At 41.4% G+C, this 17,479-nt stretch overlaps 1 protein-coding gene across 2 annotated transcripts in view; it reads right to left on the bottom strand.

Annotated features, from left to right (window-relative positions):
- Positions 1-458: 458 nt before the first annotated feature.
- The window catches only part of UXT (ubiquitously expressed prefoldin like chaperone), a 69,574-nt gene continuing 52,553 nt past the window's right edge, over positions 459-17,479 (bottom strand). For both annotated transcript variants that reach the window (XM_069463451.1, XM_069463452.1), the window contains 7 exons: positions 7,390-7,507; positions 7,105-7,211; positions 6,047-6,128; positions 5,845-5,912; positions 5,440-5,547; positions 743-806; positions 459-557 (listed from right to left, as the gene is read on the bottom strand). In XM_069463451.1, coding sequence (XP_069319552.1) covers positions 504-557; positions 743-806; positions 5,440-5,547; positions 5,845-5,912; positions 6,047-6,128; positions 7,105-7,211; positions 7,390-7,507 — 601 coding nt within the window. In that variant the 3' untranslated portion in view covers positions 459-503. The remainder of the gene's footprint in view (positions 558-742; positions 807-5,439; positions 5,548-5,844; positions 5,913-6,046; positions 6,129-7,104; positions 7,212-7,389; positions 7,508-17,479) is intronic.

The raw sequence follows: 17,479 nt of genomic DNA, 5'->3' as shown, positions 1-17,479 counted from the left end.
GGAGGGCGGGATCCAGCTCTGCGCCTATTGGTGGAAGCTGCAAGCATTTAGAAGCAGAGGCGAGGCCAAGGTTGGGCTGAGACAGGCGTGGGTGTACCTTAGGGTACTTGAGGAATGGTTGGGGTAAACCTTAGGGGCAGGAATGAAATGCTGATTGCTGTGGGAACAAACTTCCACCATGAAGCGGCCCATTCTCTATGGCAATTCAAAGGGTGGTGTCTAGGAAAAGGAATGGAAAGAAGGGTGAGGTGGGAGCCCAGGTTGCCAAGGTGACAGAAGAGAGGGCAGAGCATAAAGTCAAGTGGCTGCCAGATAACAGGCTGGAGGCAGGACTTCTGGGGTGCTTTAGAGGTTCCACACAGACTGGATCTCTGAGTCTCCCAGTAACTTTGTGCTCTAGAAACAGGGCACCTGGGAAATCAGCAGGGATTATAGGGGAAAAGAAGGGCCATGTGACGCAAAGGCATTCAGTCTCTTTAATGTTGGAGAATGGAGGGAAGAAGTCAATGGTGAGGCTTCTCTGGGAAATTCTGCAGGCCTTGTAGTTCTCTAAGCCCCTGAAAAAGAAGACAGAAGAGATTGAACAAAGACTGGGTCCACGCCATGCCCCAGGGTTGCTCTGACCTCCCCTCCCTTGGCTCCAGTTTAGAGGGAAAGATGGTTCTTCCCTTCTTTGGCTGTCTCCCCTTTTCAGGTCATCACCCTAAACACAGAATCTGGGAGTAGGGTGAGCTGCTCTCACCTCTAGCAACATGTGGATATGGGCTTTAATATTCATGGAGTCCTTGGTGAGGATGTCGCTGAGCCTGGAGAAAAGAAACAAGAAAGGGCAAAGTGGGCCCCACTTATGATTACGAGGATGACCCTTCCTCATCACTTCAATAACTACCTACATCCTGGATGACCTCCACCCACTTGCTCCTGTGCGGAGATGCCTAGCCACCACCTGGACTTCACTGATTCAAAGATTACTAATTGCCTACTGTATGCCAGGCAGTTTTAGGCACTGGGGTGATAGCAGCAAGCATAACAAACAAAAACCCAAGCCTCATGGAGCTCAAATTCTTGTTAAGAGACAGACAAAAAAAAATGATGGAGTAAAAGATATGGTATGTAAGATGGTTGGTAAGTACAGTCGTCCCTCGGTATACACAGGGGATTGGTTCCAGGACCCCCATGTACACCCAAATCCATGCATATTCAAGTCTGGCAGTTGGCCCTTCATATATGAGGGTTTCACATCCTCACATCCTACAAATACTGTATTTTCTATCCAAATTTGGTTGAAAAAAATCCATGTATAAGTGGACCCATGCAGTTCAAACCCATGCTGTTCAAGGGTCAACTGTACAATGAAAAAAATTAAAACAATGAGGGAGGATAAGGAGTATGGGAATGGGGACCGTAATTTTAAACGAAGTGCTCAGGGATGGCACTCCCTGAGAAGTATTTGAGTAGACTTAAAGTGAAGAAGCAAGTAGTGTGGCTATAAGGAAGATGAGAGTGCCACACACAAGGGGCAGCAAACACAAAGGTGCTGAGGTGGGGGCACGCCTGGCACGTTTGAGGCACAGCAAAGAGGCCAGTGTGGCTGGAGAAGAATAAGCCAAGGTGGACTGGAAGAGGCGAGGTCAGAGAGGTAAGGGGGGAGGCAGATGTGTAAAGACTATAAAGCCACCGTAAGGACCCTGGCTTTGACTCTAAGTGAGATGGAGCCAGGGGAGGAGGGGCATGAGCAGAGGAGGAAGGTGACCTAACAGGATTTAAGAGGCTCTACCTGGCTGCTGGGTAGAGTGTGACTGGCAACAAGGAGAGCCAGTGTGCAAGCAGCAAGTCCAGTGAGGAGGCTACTGTGATAGTTCAGGGAGATGGAGGCCCAGACTGCAGTGGCAGCAGGTAAGGTGATGAGAAAGGACTGGATTTGGGATATATTTTGAAGGCAGAGCCAATAGGATTTCCCAAAAGGTTGGATTTGGGTGTGAGAGAGAAGACTCAAGAAGACGCCACAGATGGAAAGCTGGAGTTGCCTGAATCCACCCTGGCCCTGGCCCGTTAGTTGGATAAACCACTCAATTCCTTTTATCTAAGGCAGTTTGGATCAGGTCTCACCCAAAGAATCCTAAGTGGTACAAAGAGCCCAGGGAGGCCTTTCTGAAGAATGAAGAATGAGAAAGAACTGAAGAATGAGTAAGAGTTAAGCAGGAGGGCCTTTTGCACAAAAAGCCCAAGAGGCAAGAGAGAGCTGTGTGAGAAGCAGTCAGCTCAAAGTATTAGAAATTAAGTGAATGGTGAAGGAAAGTGGTGTACAATAAGGTTCAAGAGGTAGGAAGGGGCTAGATCATGCAGAGTCTTGATATCATAACAGAGAATGTGGATTTTTGTGCTGAGCTGTCATTGTAGAAGTCAGCCTGAGGAGTAACTGAAACTAAGTAGTACATGAAAAGTAGATGGCAATAAGACAGGATGCTAAATTGGAAAAAAAAAAAAAAGTAGCATGAACCCATCTATGTACCAACATCTCCCGAAGTTATATTTTTAGCCCAGAACTCTCTCCTGAACTTGACTTGGGAGTTTTAATTACATCTTCAAAAAATCCACTTCAGTGTTATTTAATAAGCTCCTCATACTTAACAGGTTCCAGACGAAACTCCTGATCTTCCCCTCCAAATCTGCTCCTCCCTATCTTCTCCATCTCAGATAATGGCAACTCTATCCTTCCAGTTGCTCAGCCAAAAACCTGGACTCCTCTCTTTTCCTCACACTTCACATCCAATCAACCCTTCTATTTAAAACCATAACTACTCCACCCCAGGCAATGCTTCTGATCTCCATTATATGCTCTTTCTCCACAGCACTGGCAACACCTGACATACTACATCATTTATTCACTTGTTTATTGTTTGTCTCCGCTGACTAGAATGTCAGCTGTGTGTGGGCAGAGATTTTGGTCTTTTTGTTCCCTGCTGTGTCCCCAGGAACTACAGCAGTGTATGGCACAGAGTAGGAATGAATAAGTGAATGACTACTCCACTCCAAGGAAGTCCTCAAAAGATGGTCTAGTCTATATGTTCAGGGATAGGAAATAAATGAAACATGGTGTTGTTGCCAGAGATCAAGAATACATTTAAAAACATTCTGGGATAGTGCTCAAAGAACAGAAGAATGAACTCCAATCAGTTCCTAAGGGACAATTTATTTATTTATTTATTTATTTATTTTTGAGGTGGAGTCTTACTCTTGCAAGGCTGGAGTGCAGTGGCCTACTCAGGAAGCTAAGACAGGAGGATAGCTTGAGCCTAGGAATTCAAGGTTATAGTAAGCCATGATTGGGCCAGTGCACTCCAGCCTGGGTGACAGAGTGAGACCCTGTCTCTAAAAAAAAACTACCAGAAAGTTAGTTCAAAGTGTGTCCCAATTAACCAAGTATTTTAAAGAGGAGAGCTGGAGAGCCAGCTATACAGACTCAAATCCTCATCTCCTAGAAGGATTAAACTTCTCAACAGTCCTACTAATTATAAAAAAGGAATAGAAGTCAACCACATTTTCATCACATTAATAGACCAGGTCAATATATCCAAAAGACCAGGCAAGGGGCCAGGCACTGACAACATTTTTCTTTTTGAGACAGAGTCTCACTCTGTCACCCTGGGTAGAGTGCCGTGGCCTCAGCCTAGCTCACAGCAACCTCAAACTCCTGGGCTCAGGCGATCCTCCTGCCTCAGCCTCCCGAGTAGCTGGGACTACAGGCGCACATCACCATGCCCGGCTAATTTTTTCTATTTTAGTAGAGATGGGGTCTCACTCTTGCTCAGGCCAGTCTCAAACTCCTGAGCTCAAGTGATCCTCCCAGCTTGGCCTCCCAGAGTGCTAGGATTACAGGCGTGAGCCACTGTGCCCAGCGTAACAACTTTTAAAAACCTCATTTTGGGGAAAGACATCAGTCCCAAAAAGTAAAAATCTATTTGCAAGTCCTGGGAATCCTGTGACATAAGAAAAGCTTTTTTTTTTAACATATGAATTTTGGGAAAAAAAATTAGGAAAAAAAAAAGAAATGCTTTCTTCTAAAAACTGAACTTGGTCTAAATCCCCACCAGTTCAGAATTGTGTTGACCATGAAAGCAGGCCCCTCGATCAAACTATTTGCTAATTGGTTTGTAGACCAAGATTTAGAAATCTCAGTAGGTGTGAGGTTCTTTTGGGTCTACTAACACTGAGACCCTGGACAGGTTTGAAGACAGAAAAATTACTGAAGCCTTTAGGGAAGCAACTTTGGAAGAAATGAAAGTAGGAATAAATATAAACATAACCAAGAAGGAAGTTTAGATCAGTGGTATTCACACTTGTGAGATGTTAATCTAAGTGTAATTGTTCAGTGCCTCCACACTCATTCCATCCGTGCCATGCTTGCCTCTCTTGGCAGTTTCTCTAGTATGGCTGGCACTGTTTCCCTTGCCAGGAAGGCTCTTCCCCAGATAGCCCTATGGCTTGTTCAATCAAATAGCTCAAATGTCAAACCCCTCATCTACACTCCCAACTGCCCTTCTCTGAACAAAACCTTCAACTCAACTGGAGCCCACTTTCTCTCCCCATCACCAACATAGATCTGCTTCAATCCACTTCAATTTTCTTCCAGCATACCATTTTAAATTCATTCAACAAACACAGAGTGTCGTGGTAAAGCTTATATCCTAATTGGAGGAGACAATGAATATGAGAAAGAAATAAATTACACAGTAAATATTAGGGGCTGATAAGTGCTAGGGAAAAAAAGAAAAAGTAGAAGAAGGGAAGGGAATCAAGAGTGCCAGGGGGAGCAATTTTAAAGTTAGGTTACGGAAGACCTTGTTGAGGAAGTGACATTTAAGCAGGACAATGAGCGAGGAGAAAGGAAGCCACGTGAGTACTGGGGGGAAAGTAATGCAGGGAGAACAGCCACTGCAACTGCCCTGAGGGGGACCCTTCCTAGGGTGTTGAAAGAAGCATGTGAAGGTCAGTGTGGTGAGAGCACAGTGAATTGACAGGAAAACTAGCAGGAGGTGAAGTCAGAGGTAACTTGTTTTATTATTACTGATTTCCAGGATGAGACTGCACTGATTTGGTCATAATTGTATTTATGTCTATAGTACAGTCCCTCTAGGTGTGTAAGTCTTCAAGGAACTCTTCTGTCTTGTTCACTGCTGCACACCCATCACCAAGGACACTACCTGGCATGCAAAGGATGCCCCCCAAATGTTTGTGTGAATCAATAATACAAAGACCACTTGGGTGCTTATTATGTGCTACACTGGGAGCTGAGTCTTGCCTCCCCACTTCTTCAGCCCCAGCTCTGAGGAGGGGAGATGGATCTCTAAGTATCATCCCAGGCAACCATGGGAGAAGGGAGAAGAGTGTTGAAAATGGTGGTGTTTTTAAGACACTATCCTCATGGAATAGACTTACTCTGTGAGGAGAGAGCTCTTACGATCAATGAACTTAAGAGCTTCTGCCAGCGTCAACTCCAGGAAAAAACCATATCCCAGGGCCACGTAGATTCGTGAAGTATCTGGGCTGAGGAAAGAGAGGTTAGAGGAAGTGGGAATGTTCCTTATCACTGTTTAGCATACCATACAGTTTAAGATTTTTTTTACAACCCCCCCTTCCCCAAATTAAGGCTCTGGGAGGGCAGGGATTTTGTCCTATTTTATTCATTGTCATATCCCCAGCACCTAGCTTATAAATCCTACTGGGATATAAAACCTAGCACAGTGTCTGGTACATAGAAGATACTAAAAAAAAAAATATTTGTTGCATGAAGGAAGGAGGAAGCTGAACCCTGTGGGCTCAGAGGGGTGGGTAGACACTCACACCACTGTGTCAACGAAGAAGTTACAGCCCAAATCCACCTGCATATATAACTCCGAGTGCTTAGCTTCCTGTGGGGCCAGGGAAAAAGAGGTAGGGGGTCAGTGGTCAACTTTTAGGTCAGGTGACAGGTTCTGGTCTGGGGTCTCTTCCCATCTCCCACCCTTGTCCACACAAAAAAGGTACCTAACCCTGAAGTCTTTACCTGGAGTCGCTCAATGACATTTCTCAATTGAAGGTATTTGGCCAGCTGCTCATATACCTTGTCTCGATGGTCCAGCACCTTTCTGATGGGACGAAAGTACAATAGTGACTAATAGGCAGTCCTGTCCCTTCTGGGATACCTCATATCATGATCCTCTGAGACCCTCACGTCATCATGCTCTAAAAAGACATGTCAGTACAGAAGTTAAAATTTTGGACTCTAGGTCAGATTGTCTGGGTTTGAATCTGGGCACTACTCTTTACTAGCTGTGTGACTTTGGCAAGTAAGTAACCTGTTTGGGACTCAGTTTCCCCAACTATAAAATAGGAATGACAATATTATCTCATAGAGTCCTTAGGATTATATAAATACTTACTACAAAGTACTTAGAATAATGCCTGCCAAATGGTCAGCTCTCTCTATATGTGTTAGCTATTGTTTATTACTATTATTACACTCTACTACCAATGCCTCCCTCCAATCAGAATGTTCCATCTTCACTCTAGAAAAATCTTCTATCCCTTTTGGAATAGTCTTAGTTCTGAACACCTTACTTTCTGCTTGGATTAATAATGATAATAATAATAGTTCTTCATACTCATTGAGCCTCTAGTATGTTTCAGGCATCCATGCTAAATTCTTTACATGCTAACTTGAACACGTTGAAAACTCAAAACCACCGCATGAGGAAGGTTCCATAAACTTCCCCATCTCACAGATAAGTTTATAAGGTACAGAAAGGCGAGGCGAGGTACAACGTGTTCATAAGGATGGCGAAGTGGCCGAGGCAGGATGCGAACTCAAGAACCAGGGCTTCAGAAATCTAGCTCTAATCCGTTAAACATCAAGGCCGCGCATGCGCAGACACATCCTTTGCAACCAACGCCACGTCTCAGCCAAATCGCACGGCCGATGTCGCCCCCCGCCCCCAACTTCACGCTCGAACGCTGGGCTGGACTCCGAACTCGCCCACCAATCCGAAGTTTGGCCCTGACTCCGAACACCCCACCCACCACGTGAATATTCCAAACGTTCCCGCCCCCTGCGCTGTCACTCACCGCAAGTCCCGCTGCAGCACATCACTGATGAAGGTCTCGTAGCGCAGCACTTTCTCCCCGGTGGCCTCCACCGCCCGCCGTTTAGGGGGCGTCGCCATCATGGGCTCCTGGGGAGTGGGGAAGGGGAAGACCACGTTGACCACTCCAGTTTGGCCTCATGCAGAGTTCATCTCCACTTTCTCAACGTTGGAAATGGGCGCATCCGGCTCATGATGGGGGTTCAGTTTTCCGCCCCTCCCAATTGGGGGACCTGGCCACCCAGGGACACCCAAACACAGCCCTTACCTCAGGGCCGCCGGCAAAAAGAACGGTTGGTATGAATTGCGGCTTCCGGGTGGCGCGGGTGAATGACGTACTAGCAAGCGCGCTGGCCAACCAAATAGCCAGGTGGGGAGGGGCAGTCCTGAATGAAAGAAGACGGGCCAAAGGGGAGAAGAGAAGGGCGGGGCTTTACGGAAACCCAGGAGATCGCGGAAGACAGCGGAATGTAGGAGCAGGGACTATCTGGCAATAAATAGCCAATGGGGGACTGCGAAAGCGGCACGCAGAGCCTATGATGACCGTGCTTAGCTAGTGGGGGTGGGGTTTAATGGGATTTGGCGGGTGCTGGGGTAGCCAAGACCCACAGGTAGAGGTAAAGTATTTAAAAGATAGGGCCTCGGAAGCAGGCGGGCAAGAATTGATTATGGTTCTGGTCTGTGAGGAAGGGAGTATATCCCGTGTGATCTGTCTTCCGAGATATTGATTTTTCACACGGGAGGTTTGGATTTCACTCTTGGTAATGGGGATGCTGTGAGCATTTAAACATTTTTAAACAGAGACAGATTTTCTAAAATTCTTTGATGATTCCAGCTCTGTGGCCTGCAATGCATAACTGGGGCTCAAGCGGAGATTAACATCGCGCTGTTGTTTAATCACCTCATTTAATAGTCAAATGGAGAGTCCCTGAAGTCTACTGCCAAAGATTGGTTATCCTGTAGTTAGGAATAATTCCTACGTTTTTATTTAAATGTGTAAGCTTTTTGTGAATTTATTTTTATGCACTTGAGTGACTGAGTGAATTTATTTCCCATGTTAGATTTTCAAACAAGAGCATCTAACCCGGCAAGCCCAGGCCTGAGCCTGAAGGAGATCCCAGACACCTGGATCCTCCAAATGCTGTTTCCACCTGTATAGCCTAGAGAGCATCTACCCCTACCGGAGAAGTCTTCCTAGATGACTTGTGTGTTTCATGTGTAAAAGCAGGCTTTTTTTTTTTTTTATTTTAAGAGACAGGTTCTCACTCTGTTGCCCAGGCAGTGCAGTGGTACAATCATAGCTCACTGTATCCTGGAACTCCTGGGCTCAAGCAATCCTCTTGCCTCAGCCTCTGAAGTAGCTAGGATTACAAGTCAGCACCACTATGCCTGGCTAATTTTTAATTTTTTGTTGAGAAAAAAAATAAGTATGTTGTCCAGGCTGGTCTCAAACTCCAGCATCCTCCACCTTGGCCTCCTAAAGTGCCAGGATTACAGGCATAAGCCACTGCACGTGGCCCTGGCCCCTGAAAGCAAGTTTTTCGTTTTTCTTTAAATGCTCAAAGCTGAAGCAAGTTAAGCTTTTCTTTGCCCTTAGAACAAGATGATTGTAAAGGAAACATTGATTTTTTTTAAAAACATATTTTTGCAAATCTCATGATACATATAGTTAAAATTACATTTAGTGTGATTGAAACAGACACTAGGTAGTTAGATAAATATTACCTAGTTAATCTATACCATACCGTTTTCCTGTGAAAAGAGAGAAAACACTTATCTTCGTTAACAGGAAGAACATAGTTCTGATGGGCTAGAGGTGGATTTGTGCAAGTCTATTAACTTACATTTCACAAAAAAATTTACTTTTAAAAATGTTTCTAACTTTATTTTTATATTTCAAACCTACAGAAAAGTTGACAGTGAACACCCATATAGCCTTCACTTAGATTCACCAATTATTAATATTTGACCACATTTGATTTCTCTCTTTCCAGACCATGGGATAGTTGTTGACATGACTGCATAGCATTCCATCCTTTTGATGGCCTCAGATTTTTTGAGCCACTTCTCTGTTATTGAATGTTTGAACATGTCAAGTTTTTTTCATTGTTATAGTCCAGGATGGGATAACAGTCTTTGCTTTCAAATTTTTGTGCATAACCATGATTATTTCCTTTTGATAAATTCCTAGAAGCAGAATTTATGGATTTAAGGGAAGTCACTGCATTGTAGATCAACTATTAAGTGAGAATGGTGTGCATACTCCCCCAAACAAACCTCCTCATCTAAGCTCTACATCAGGGATCAGCAATTTGTGGCCCTTTGTTTGTTGACCCTTGATGTTTTCTTATGGCCTGTGAGCTAGGAATACTATTCACATTTTTTTAAGTGCTTGAAAAAAGTAAAACGAAGAAAAAATATTTTGTGACATGTGAAACTTATATGAAATTCACATTTCAGTGTCCAGTAATAAAGTTTTATTGGAACACAGCCATGCCTTCATTTACTCCTTTGCGTATTGTCTGTGACTGCTTTCACACCACAATGGCAGAGTTGAGTAGTTGCCAAAGAGACCATATGGCCTGGAAATCCTGAAGTATTTACTGTCTGGCCTTTTGCAGAAAAAGTTTGCCAATTCCATTGCTACACAATGTCAGTCACCAATACTAATGTTGGAGCTATAACCACATGGGCCTCCCTAGCTTCCACTGGTGACCTCTTACCTGGCTTATGGGTGGCTATTTTCAGGTTGGTGTTTTGGGAAGATATAGAGACACAGTCAACCTGTTTCCAGCCTCAGCCCGAGACACGAAATGGACTCTGTCTCTCATATCTCCATTTGTATCTTCTCTCCCTCCCGTCCAACTTCCTACCCCCGTACCTCCCCCTGCTCTGGCTTACATCTCTCTGCCTTTGCCTTTTCCCAAGAAGAGCAAGAAACGATTGAGGCCCAGGTGAGTCTGTATTTCCCTGATAGCTAATGTTATAGAACATCTTGTCATGTGCTTATTTGTCATCTGTATATCCTCTTTGGTGAAATGTCTTCATATTCTTTGTTCATTTTCCTAATGGATTGTTTGCTTTTTTAACTGCTGAGTTTTGAGAGTTCCTTACATACTGTACATATGAGTTCTTTGTCAGATGTGTGGTTTGCGAATCTTTTTTCCCAGTGTATAGCTTGTCTTTTTGTCCTCTTAACAGGGTCTTTTCTAGAGCAAACACTTTTAATTTTGAAGTCTAGTATACTTTTTTTTTTTTTTTTGAGACAGAGTCTCACTCTGTTGCCCAGGCTAGAGTGAGTGCCGTGGCGTCAGTCTAGCTCACAGCAACCTCAAACTCCTGGGCTTAAGCGATCCTACTGCCTCAGCCTCCCGAGTAGCTGGGACTACAGGCATGTGCCACCATGCCCGGCTAATTTTTTGTATATATATATTTTAGTTGTCCATATAATTTCTTTCTATTTTTAGTAGAGACGGGGTCTCGCTCTTGCTCAGACTGGTCTTGAACTCCTGACCTCGAGCGATCCACCCGCCTCGGCCTCCCAGAGTGCTAGGATTTGAAGTCTAGTATACTTTTTAAAATTCTTTGAATCATGCTTTTGGTGCCATGTCTAAGAACTCTTCACAAGCCCTAGCTCCCAAAGACTGTCTCCTATATTTTATTTTAAAAGTTTTGTAGTTTTATGTTTTACATTTAAATCCATCTGTTTTTAAAACAGCTTTATTGAGATATAATTCATATAAGGTTCAAACATTTGAAGTATATAATGCAGTGGTTTTAGTATATTCAGAGTTGTACAAACATCACGACAATCTAATTTTAGAACATTTTCATCACCCCAAATAGAACTCCCATGCCCACTCCTCCATCCACTCCCCTCCCCCCAGCCCTAAGCAACCAGAAATTTACTTTTCATCTGTGTAGATTGGTGTATTCTAGACATTTTATATAAATAGAATCATATGCCATATGGCCTTTTGTGTCTGGCTTCTTTCACTTAGCATAATGTTTTCAAGGTTCATTTATCCATGTTCTAACATTCATCAGTACTTTATTCCTTTTTATGGATGAATAATATTCCATTTGCATATATGCCACATTTTGTTTATCCATTTTACCAGTTTGAGTAAAATGTAATAGTCCTTACCTTCTTTTAAGTCCCTCTGTCCTCTCCCTCTTATAATATTAAATATTAACTCTTAAATGTTTCTTCTATATACATTGAAAAGCACATCAGTGTTATTATTTTTGCTTCAACTGTTAAGCACCATTTAGAAAAATCAAGAAGTAAAGTCTATTTTATTTACTCCTATTTTTACTCCTTCTGTTGTTTTGTCTTCCTTTCTAATGTTCTAAGACTCCTTATATCATTGCCTTTCTGTTACAAGGATTTCCTTTGGCCATTCTTTTTTTGCCTTGTAATTTATTTTGAAGTCAAGTAATGTGATGTCTCCGGATTTGTTCTTTTTTCTCAGGATTGCTTTGGCTATTTGGGCTCTTTTTTGGTTCCATGTGAATTTTAGGACTGTTTTTTCTAATTCTGTGAGGAGCAACATTGGTATTTTGATAGGGATTGCACTGAATCTGTAGATTGCTTTGGGCAATATGGTCATTTTAATGATATTATTTCTTCTGATCCATGATCATGGGATGTTTTTCTATTTGTGTCATCTTCAGTTTCTTTCATCAGCGTTTTGTAGTTTTTCTTGTAGAGATCTTTCACCTCCTCTGTTAAATTTATTCCTAGGTATTTTATTTATTTATTTTTGGTCGCTATTGTAAATGGGATTGTCTTCTTGATTTCTTTCTTGGCTAGATCATTATTGGTGTATAGAAATGCTACTGACTTTTGTACATTGATTTTGTATCCTGCAACTTTACTAAATTCATTTATCAAATCTGAGAGTTTTTTGGTGGAGTCTTTAGGTTTTTCTAGCTATAAGAGCATATCATCAGGGCCAGCTGCGGTAGCTCACGCCTGTAATCCTAGCACTCTGGGAGGCCGAGGTGGGAGGATTGCTTGAGCTCGGGAGTTCAAGACCACCCTGAGCAAGAGCGAGACCTCGTCTCTACTAAAAATAGAAAAATTAGCTGGGCATCATGGTGCACGCCTGTAGTCCCAGGGAGGCTGAGGCAGGGGGATCGCTTGAGCCCAGGAGTTTGAGGTTGCTGTGAGTTAGGCTGATGTCATAGTATTCTACTCAGGACAACGGAGTGAGACTCCGTCTTAAAAAAAAAAAAAAGATCATATCATCAGCAAAGAGGGACAGTTTAACTTCCTCTTTTCCAGTTTGGATGCCTTTTATTTATTTCTCTTGCCTGATTGCTCTGGCTAGGACTTCCAGTACTATATTGAATAGGAGTGGTGAAGGTTGGCATCCTAGTCTTGTTCCAGTTCTTAGAGGAAAGGCTTTCAACTTATCCCCATTCAGTATGATGTTAGCTGTGGGTTTTTCTTTTTCTTTTTTTTCTTTTTTATTTCAGCACATTATGGGGGTACAAATGTTTAGGTTACATATATTGCTCTTGTTCCACCTGAGTCAGCTTCAAGCGTGTCCACCCCCGAGCCAGTGTTCTTTAGCTGTTTTTTACAGGCAGGACTGCTGGTAAAAAATTCTCTTCATTTTCTTTCATCTGAGAATGTCCTGATTTCCCCTTCATTCCTAAAGGACATTTCTGCTGGATAAAAGAATAGTTGGTTGGCATTTTTTTTTTTTGAGACAGAGTCTCACTCTGTTGCCCGGGCTAGAGTGTCGTGGCGTCAGCCTAGCTCACAGCAACCTCAAACTCCTGGGCTCAAGCGATCCTCCTGCTTCAGCCTCCTGAGTATCTGAGACTACAGGCATGCGCCACCATGCCCAGGTTATTTTTTCTATATATTTTTAGTTGTCCCGCTAATTTCTTTCTATTTTTAATAGAGACGGGGTCTCGCTCTTGCTCAGGCTGGTCTCGAATTCCTGAGCTCAAACGATCCACCTGCCTCGGCCTCCCGGAGTGCTAGGATTACAGGCGTGAGCCACTGCGCCCGGCCTGGTTGGCATTTTTTAAAAAAATCTTGTCCCTTGAGATATGCCCACTTCCTTTTGTCCTTCATGGCTTCTGATGAGAAATTCACTGTCATTCAAATTGTTTTTCCTATGTAGATAAGATGTTATTTCTCTCTCCCTGCTTTCAAGAATTTTTCTTTGTCTTTAGTTTTCAGAAGTTTGACTATGGTGTGTCTTGGCATGGGTTTCTTTAGGTCTATCCTGTTTAGGGTTTGCTCAGCTTCTTGAATTTGTAGGTTCATATTTTTGCCAAATATGGTGAAAATTTACACATTATTTCTTTGAATAATTTTCCAGCCCTGCCCTCTTTCTCCTCTCTTTCCTGGACTTTGATGATATAAATGATAGAATTTTTGGTTCCACTTGTCCCTGAGTCTCTATTTATTGTTTTTCAGTCTATTTTTTTCTGTTGTTCAGATTAACTTCTACTGTTCTGCCTTCATATTCACAGATTCTTTCTTGTTTCCTCTCCATTCAGCTTTTGAACCCATCCATTGAGTTTTGGAATAACTCAAATCAGTTATTGTACTGCAGAGCCCTCATGAACTAATTACCTCCCAAAGGCCACACTTCTTAATACTGTTGCATTAGAGATTAAGTTCCAACATGTGAATTTTGGGGGACACATTGAGACCATGGCAGGCCCTCTGCAGTTTCTCCTGAACATGCATGCAGATTTGCTCATGTACACGGTCTTCCAGACCACTAGGGATACATAGGATCTTGTCAAGGCCCTTTTTTGTCTGTCTCATTCCCTGGATCTCCCTGTTAAATTCATTACTGACCTTTTGGTTTATTGCCTTCCCACCCCAATCAGTATCAAAACATCAGAATGTCTATGATGTTGCACTTTCCTTGTTGTTAGGAGATCACTGTTGTTTTAGATGATGCCCCTGGTCATAGAATTTCCCTCACTCTGCTCTAAATCAAGTCAGCGCCCTACTACAGCAAGCAGAGCTGCCGGTCCTTTGGGCTTGCCCTTTCCTGGTGGAACTTCTGTGCCTCAGAGCTGGAGGGGATAGTAACAACTCCAGGTTAAAACACCATAGACTCCTACCATTCTTACTGGAATTCAGTAGATTTTCTTGAACAAGCAATTCTCAATTTGTTATATAACCTTGATCAACCTCCAGAGTTTTTTTTTTAATTTCCCATTTAAAAAAAATTGTACAAATTTATTGGGTACATGTAAAATTTTGTTACATGTCTATAATGCATAGCGATCAAGTCAGGGTATCAGCTGAGTACAATTTCCAGAGTCTTTAACTGGTTGTTTTTGGCAATTTTGTCCACTTTTGTCATTGCTTTTTGGGGAGAGGATTTCCCAAGCTCCTTCTTCAGCCATTTCTGAAGTCTCTCCCTTCCTTGCAACTAAAGTGTTTTTTTTTTTTTTTTCCTGGAGACAGAGTTTCACTTTTTTGCCCTGGCTAGAGTGCCATGGCATCAGCCTAGCTCACAGCAACCTCAAACTCCTTAAGCAATCCTCCTGCCTCAGCCTCCTGAGTAGCTGGGACTACAGGCATGCGCCACTATGCCGGGCTAATTTTTTCTATATATTTTTGGTTGTCCAGCTAATTTCTTTTTATTTTTAGTAAAGACGGGGGTCTCGCTCTTGCTCAGGGTGGTCTCGAACTTCTGACCTCGAGCTATACTCCTGCCTCGGTCTCCCAGAGTGCTAAGATTACAGGCGTGAGCCACCGCGCCTGGCCACAACTAAAGTTTTGATTGCATCATTTAAAAAGTGTTAGCATGCTCAATGAAAATTTGTACCAGTATAAATTAGCAGTTTAGATAGAAATGATTTATGCATGCTATGGCTTAGACTCTTGATTTGTTCCAAAAATGCTTAGTCACCCCACAGTATCTGTATTTTTATATGTGTGTTCATATATATGTGATGATCATGACACATAAGAAAGAAGTGGTATTGCATTATTTCCAACAGTAGAAGATAACGGCTTGAAGCAGCAATGAATGAGTACTACTATTGTTCTCCCTATTAATCATGCCTTTATTTCAGGGACCAGGTTCTTTGTCTTTTTTTTTTTTCATGTGTCATTTCTGTTTAATGTTCTTTTCTCACTTCTAGAAAAAAATGTATTTCTTCTTTAACATCCCTCATAGAAGACGAAATACTGCCTCCTTACCATAGACATCTGTGGTTAATCCACTGATGTAACTTGACAGACTTAATCACAGTCAGAGAGTGTTTAAAATATATTCATACTTACATAAAGAAACTAGACATCACTTTAAGCTTCCTGCACTACATACCTTAGGTTAGGTACCAGGAATAATTTTGTGGTTTTATTTTTCTGTAAATTGTAATAATAATCAGTGTGACATTCCATTAATTGTATATTTTGTAATTTTTAAGGCTTTAATGTTAAAACTTGTCTTTTCTAAGATGATTTAGTCTAAAATGATTTTCCTAGTAATACAGAATGAAAATAAGTTTTGTTTTTATAGAAGGGAAATGTTATTCCTGTTACCGTAAGTATTGGACCCAGATTTTTCTTATCTATCTTAGAATATTTTAAATTCAGAGTTAACTAATTTTAGAACCTTAAGTTCTGTTTTCCTTTAAGATTCTATAATATTTATTCAACATGTTTAAGTTCTGAAAATACCTTGATGGACATTATTTGTGGATAAAATCTCAATTTATGATCTTAAAAATGAATTGTGATTTGTTTCCCTTTTTGTTATTTTGCCCTCTGTAATGGTTATGCACAAATACTTTTTTTGATTTGTTATTTTTATTTATATTTTTGTTAGTTATGTTTGAGACTAAGCACTGTAGAAAAATTAACAATCCATCAAAAATTGCTTTTTAAAAATGTCTGCCAGTATTCTCATTTGAAAATTTGACTTTGTCAAGTTATTTTTAAAATGCAGTTTTTTAACAAACATAAAAATAGTGATCATTTGACTTTATAAAGTAAAATATTTCAGATTACTGGCAAACATTCTTTGAAAGCAAATTTGTTTATGGATAATATAAATGGGATAATTTAGAACCCAGGACATATAGTGTAAAAACCATAGGGTTTAATGCATAGCAGAAATGTATGCTTATTAATCAGTCTTCTGATTTTCTGCTTTTCAAACTAAGTTATGAATGCATCTTTATAATTGATACTTCTGATTCAAATTTAGGTCAATGTCCGTATTATCTTATATCTGTGTAGTGGGTGTGAATAGCGGTTCCCAAAATATATGAGCACCTGGAATCTCAGCATGTAATCATATTTGGAAGAAGGGTCTTTGAAGATGTAATTAAGGTAAGGATCAATATTCAATTATGCCAAGTCTCTGGGCTGATTGTGGGTAGGAAGGGACTACACAGAAATGCTCCTAGTCTTGAACTCCTGGGCTCAAGCAATCCTCCTTCCTGCCTCAGCCTCCCGAGTAGCTGGAATTTCAGGCACACACCACCACACCCGGCTACTTTGCAGCTCCCCCACAGAGCTGGAAGAGAGCATTTTGAATGTTCTCACCACAAAGAAATAATAACTTTTTGAGGTGATAGATATGCTAACTACCCTGATTTGATCATTACACAAGGCATATATGTATCAAAACATCACACTGTACCCCATAAATATATACAATTAATACATGTCAAAATGTGTCAATCAAAAATAAAATAAAACTGAAAAATTTTCCATGTGTGGTTGAATAAAAAGGTATATTCTATAATTGTTAGTACAAGGTTTCATATATATGTGGATTCATTTGTGTTTATTAAATCTATTTTCAAGTCTCCTATGTACTATTGAATTTTTATTTCAACCTGTCGTTTACTGCTAGGCATATGTTAAAATCTTCTCAAATGATTGTGGATGGTTAAATTCTCCTTTAAATAATCCTCCTTTAAATAATCCTGACATATTTTTCTTTATTTTTTGAGGTGATATTACTAAGTACATAGAAATTTAGAGATTTTATTTCTTTCTGATTAATGTTCCTTTTATTCTTATATAGCAATCATCTTTTTGCACTAACAATAACTTTTCATTCATTCATAAAAACAAAGCATTTGCCAGGTACTGTTCCAGGGGCTTTCTATATATTATTTCATTGAATCCTCTCAAAAAACCCTAGTAAGTACTATTGTGATCTTCATTTTACAGATGAGGAAAATCAGGCTGAGAAAGTTCAGGCAACTTGACTGAGACCACTCTACTAAGTGGTTGATCTCAGATTTGGATCCTAGCTGGATTTCTAGCCCCATAGTCCATACTCTTAACCAGTGTGCAATTTGTTGAACAATCCCTTTGTGCCTGGCACTGTTCAAAGCAGTGGGTC

This window comes from Eulemur rufifrons, chromosome 30, assembly GCF_041146395.1.
Source record: "Eulemur rufifrons isolate Redbay chromosome 30, OSU_ERuf_1, whole genome shotgun sequence".
NCBI classification, from domain to species: Eukaryota; Metazoa; Chordata; class Mammalia; order Primates; family Lemuridae; genus Eulemur; species Eulemur rufifrons.
Note: the sequence above shows the minus strand (reverse complement) of the source record. Positions and strands in the feature narration are given on the sequence as shown.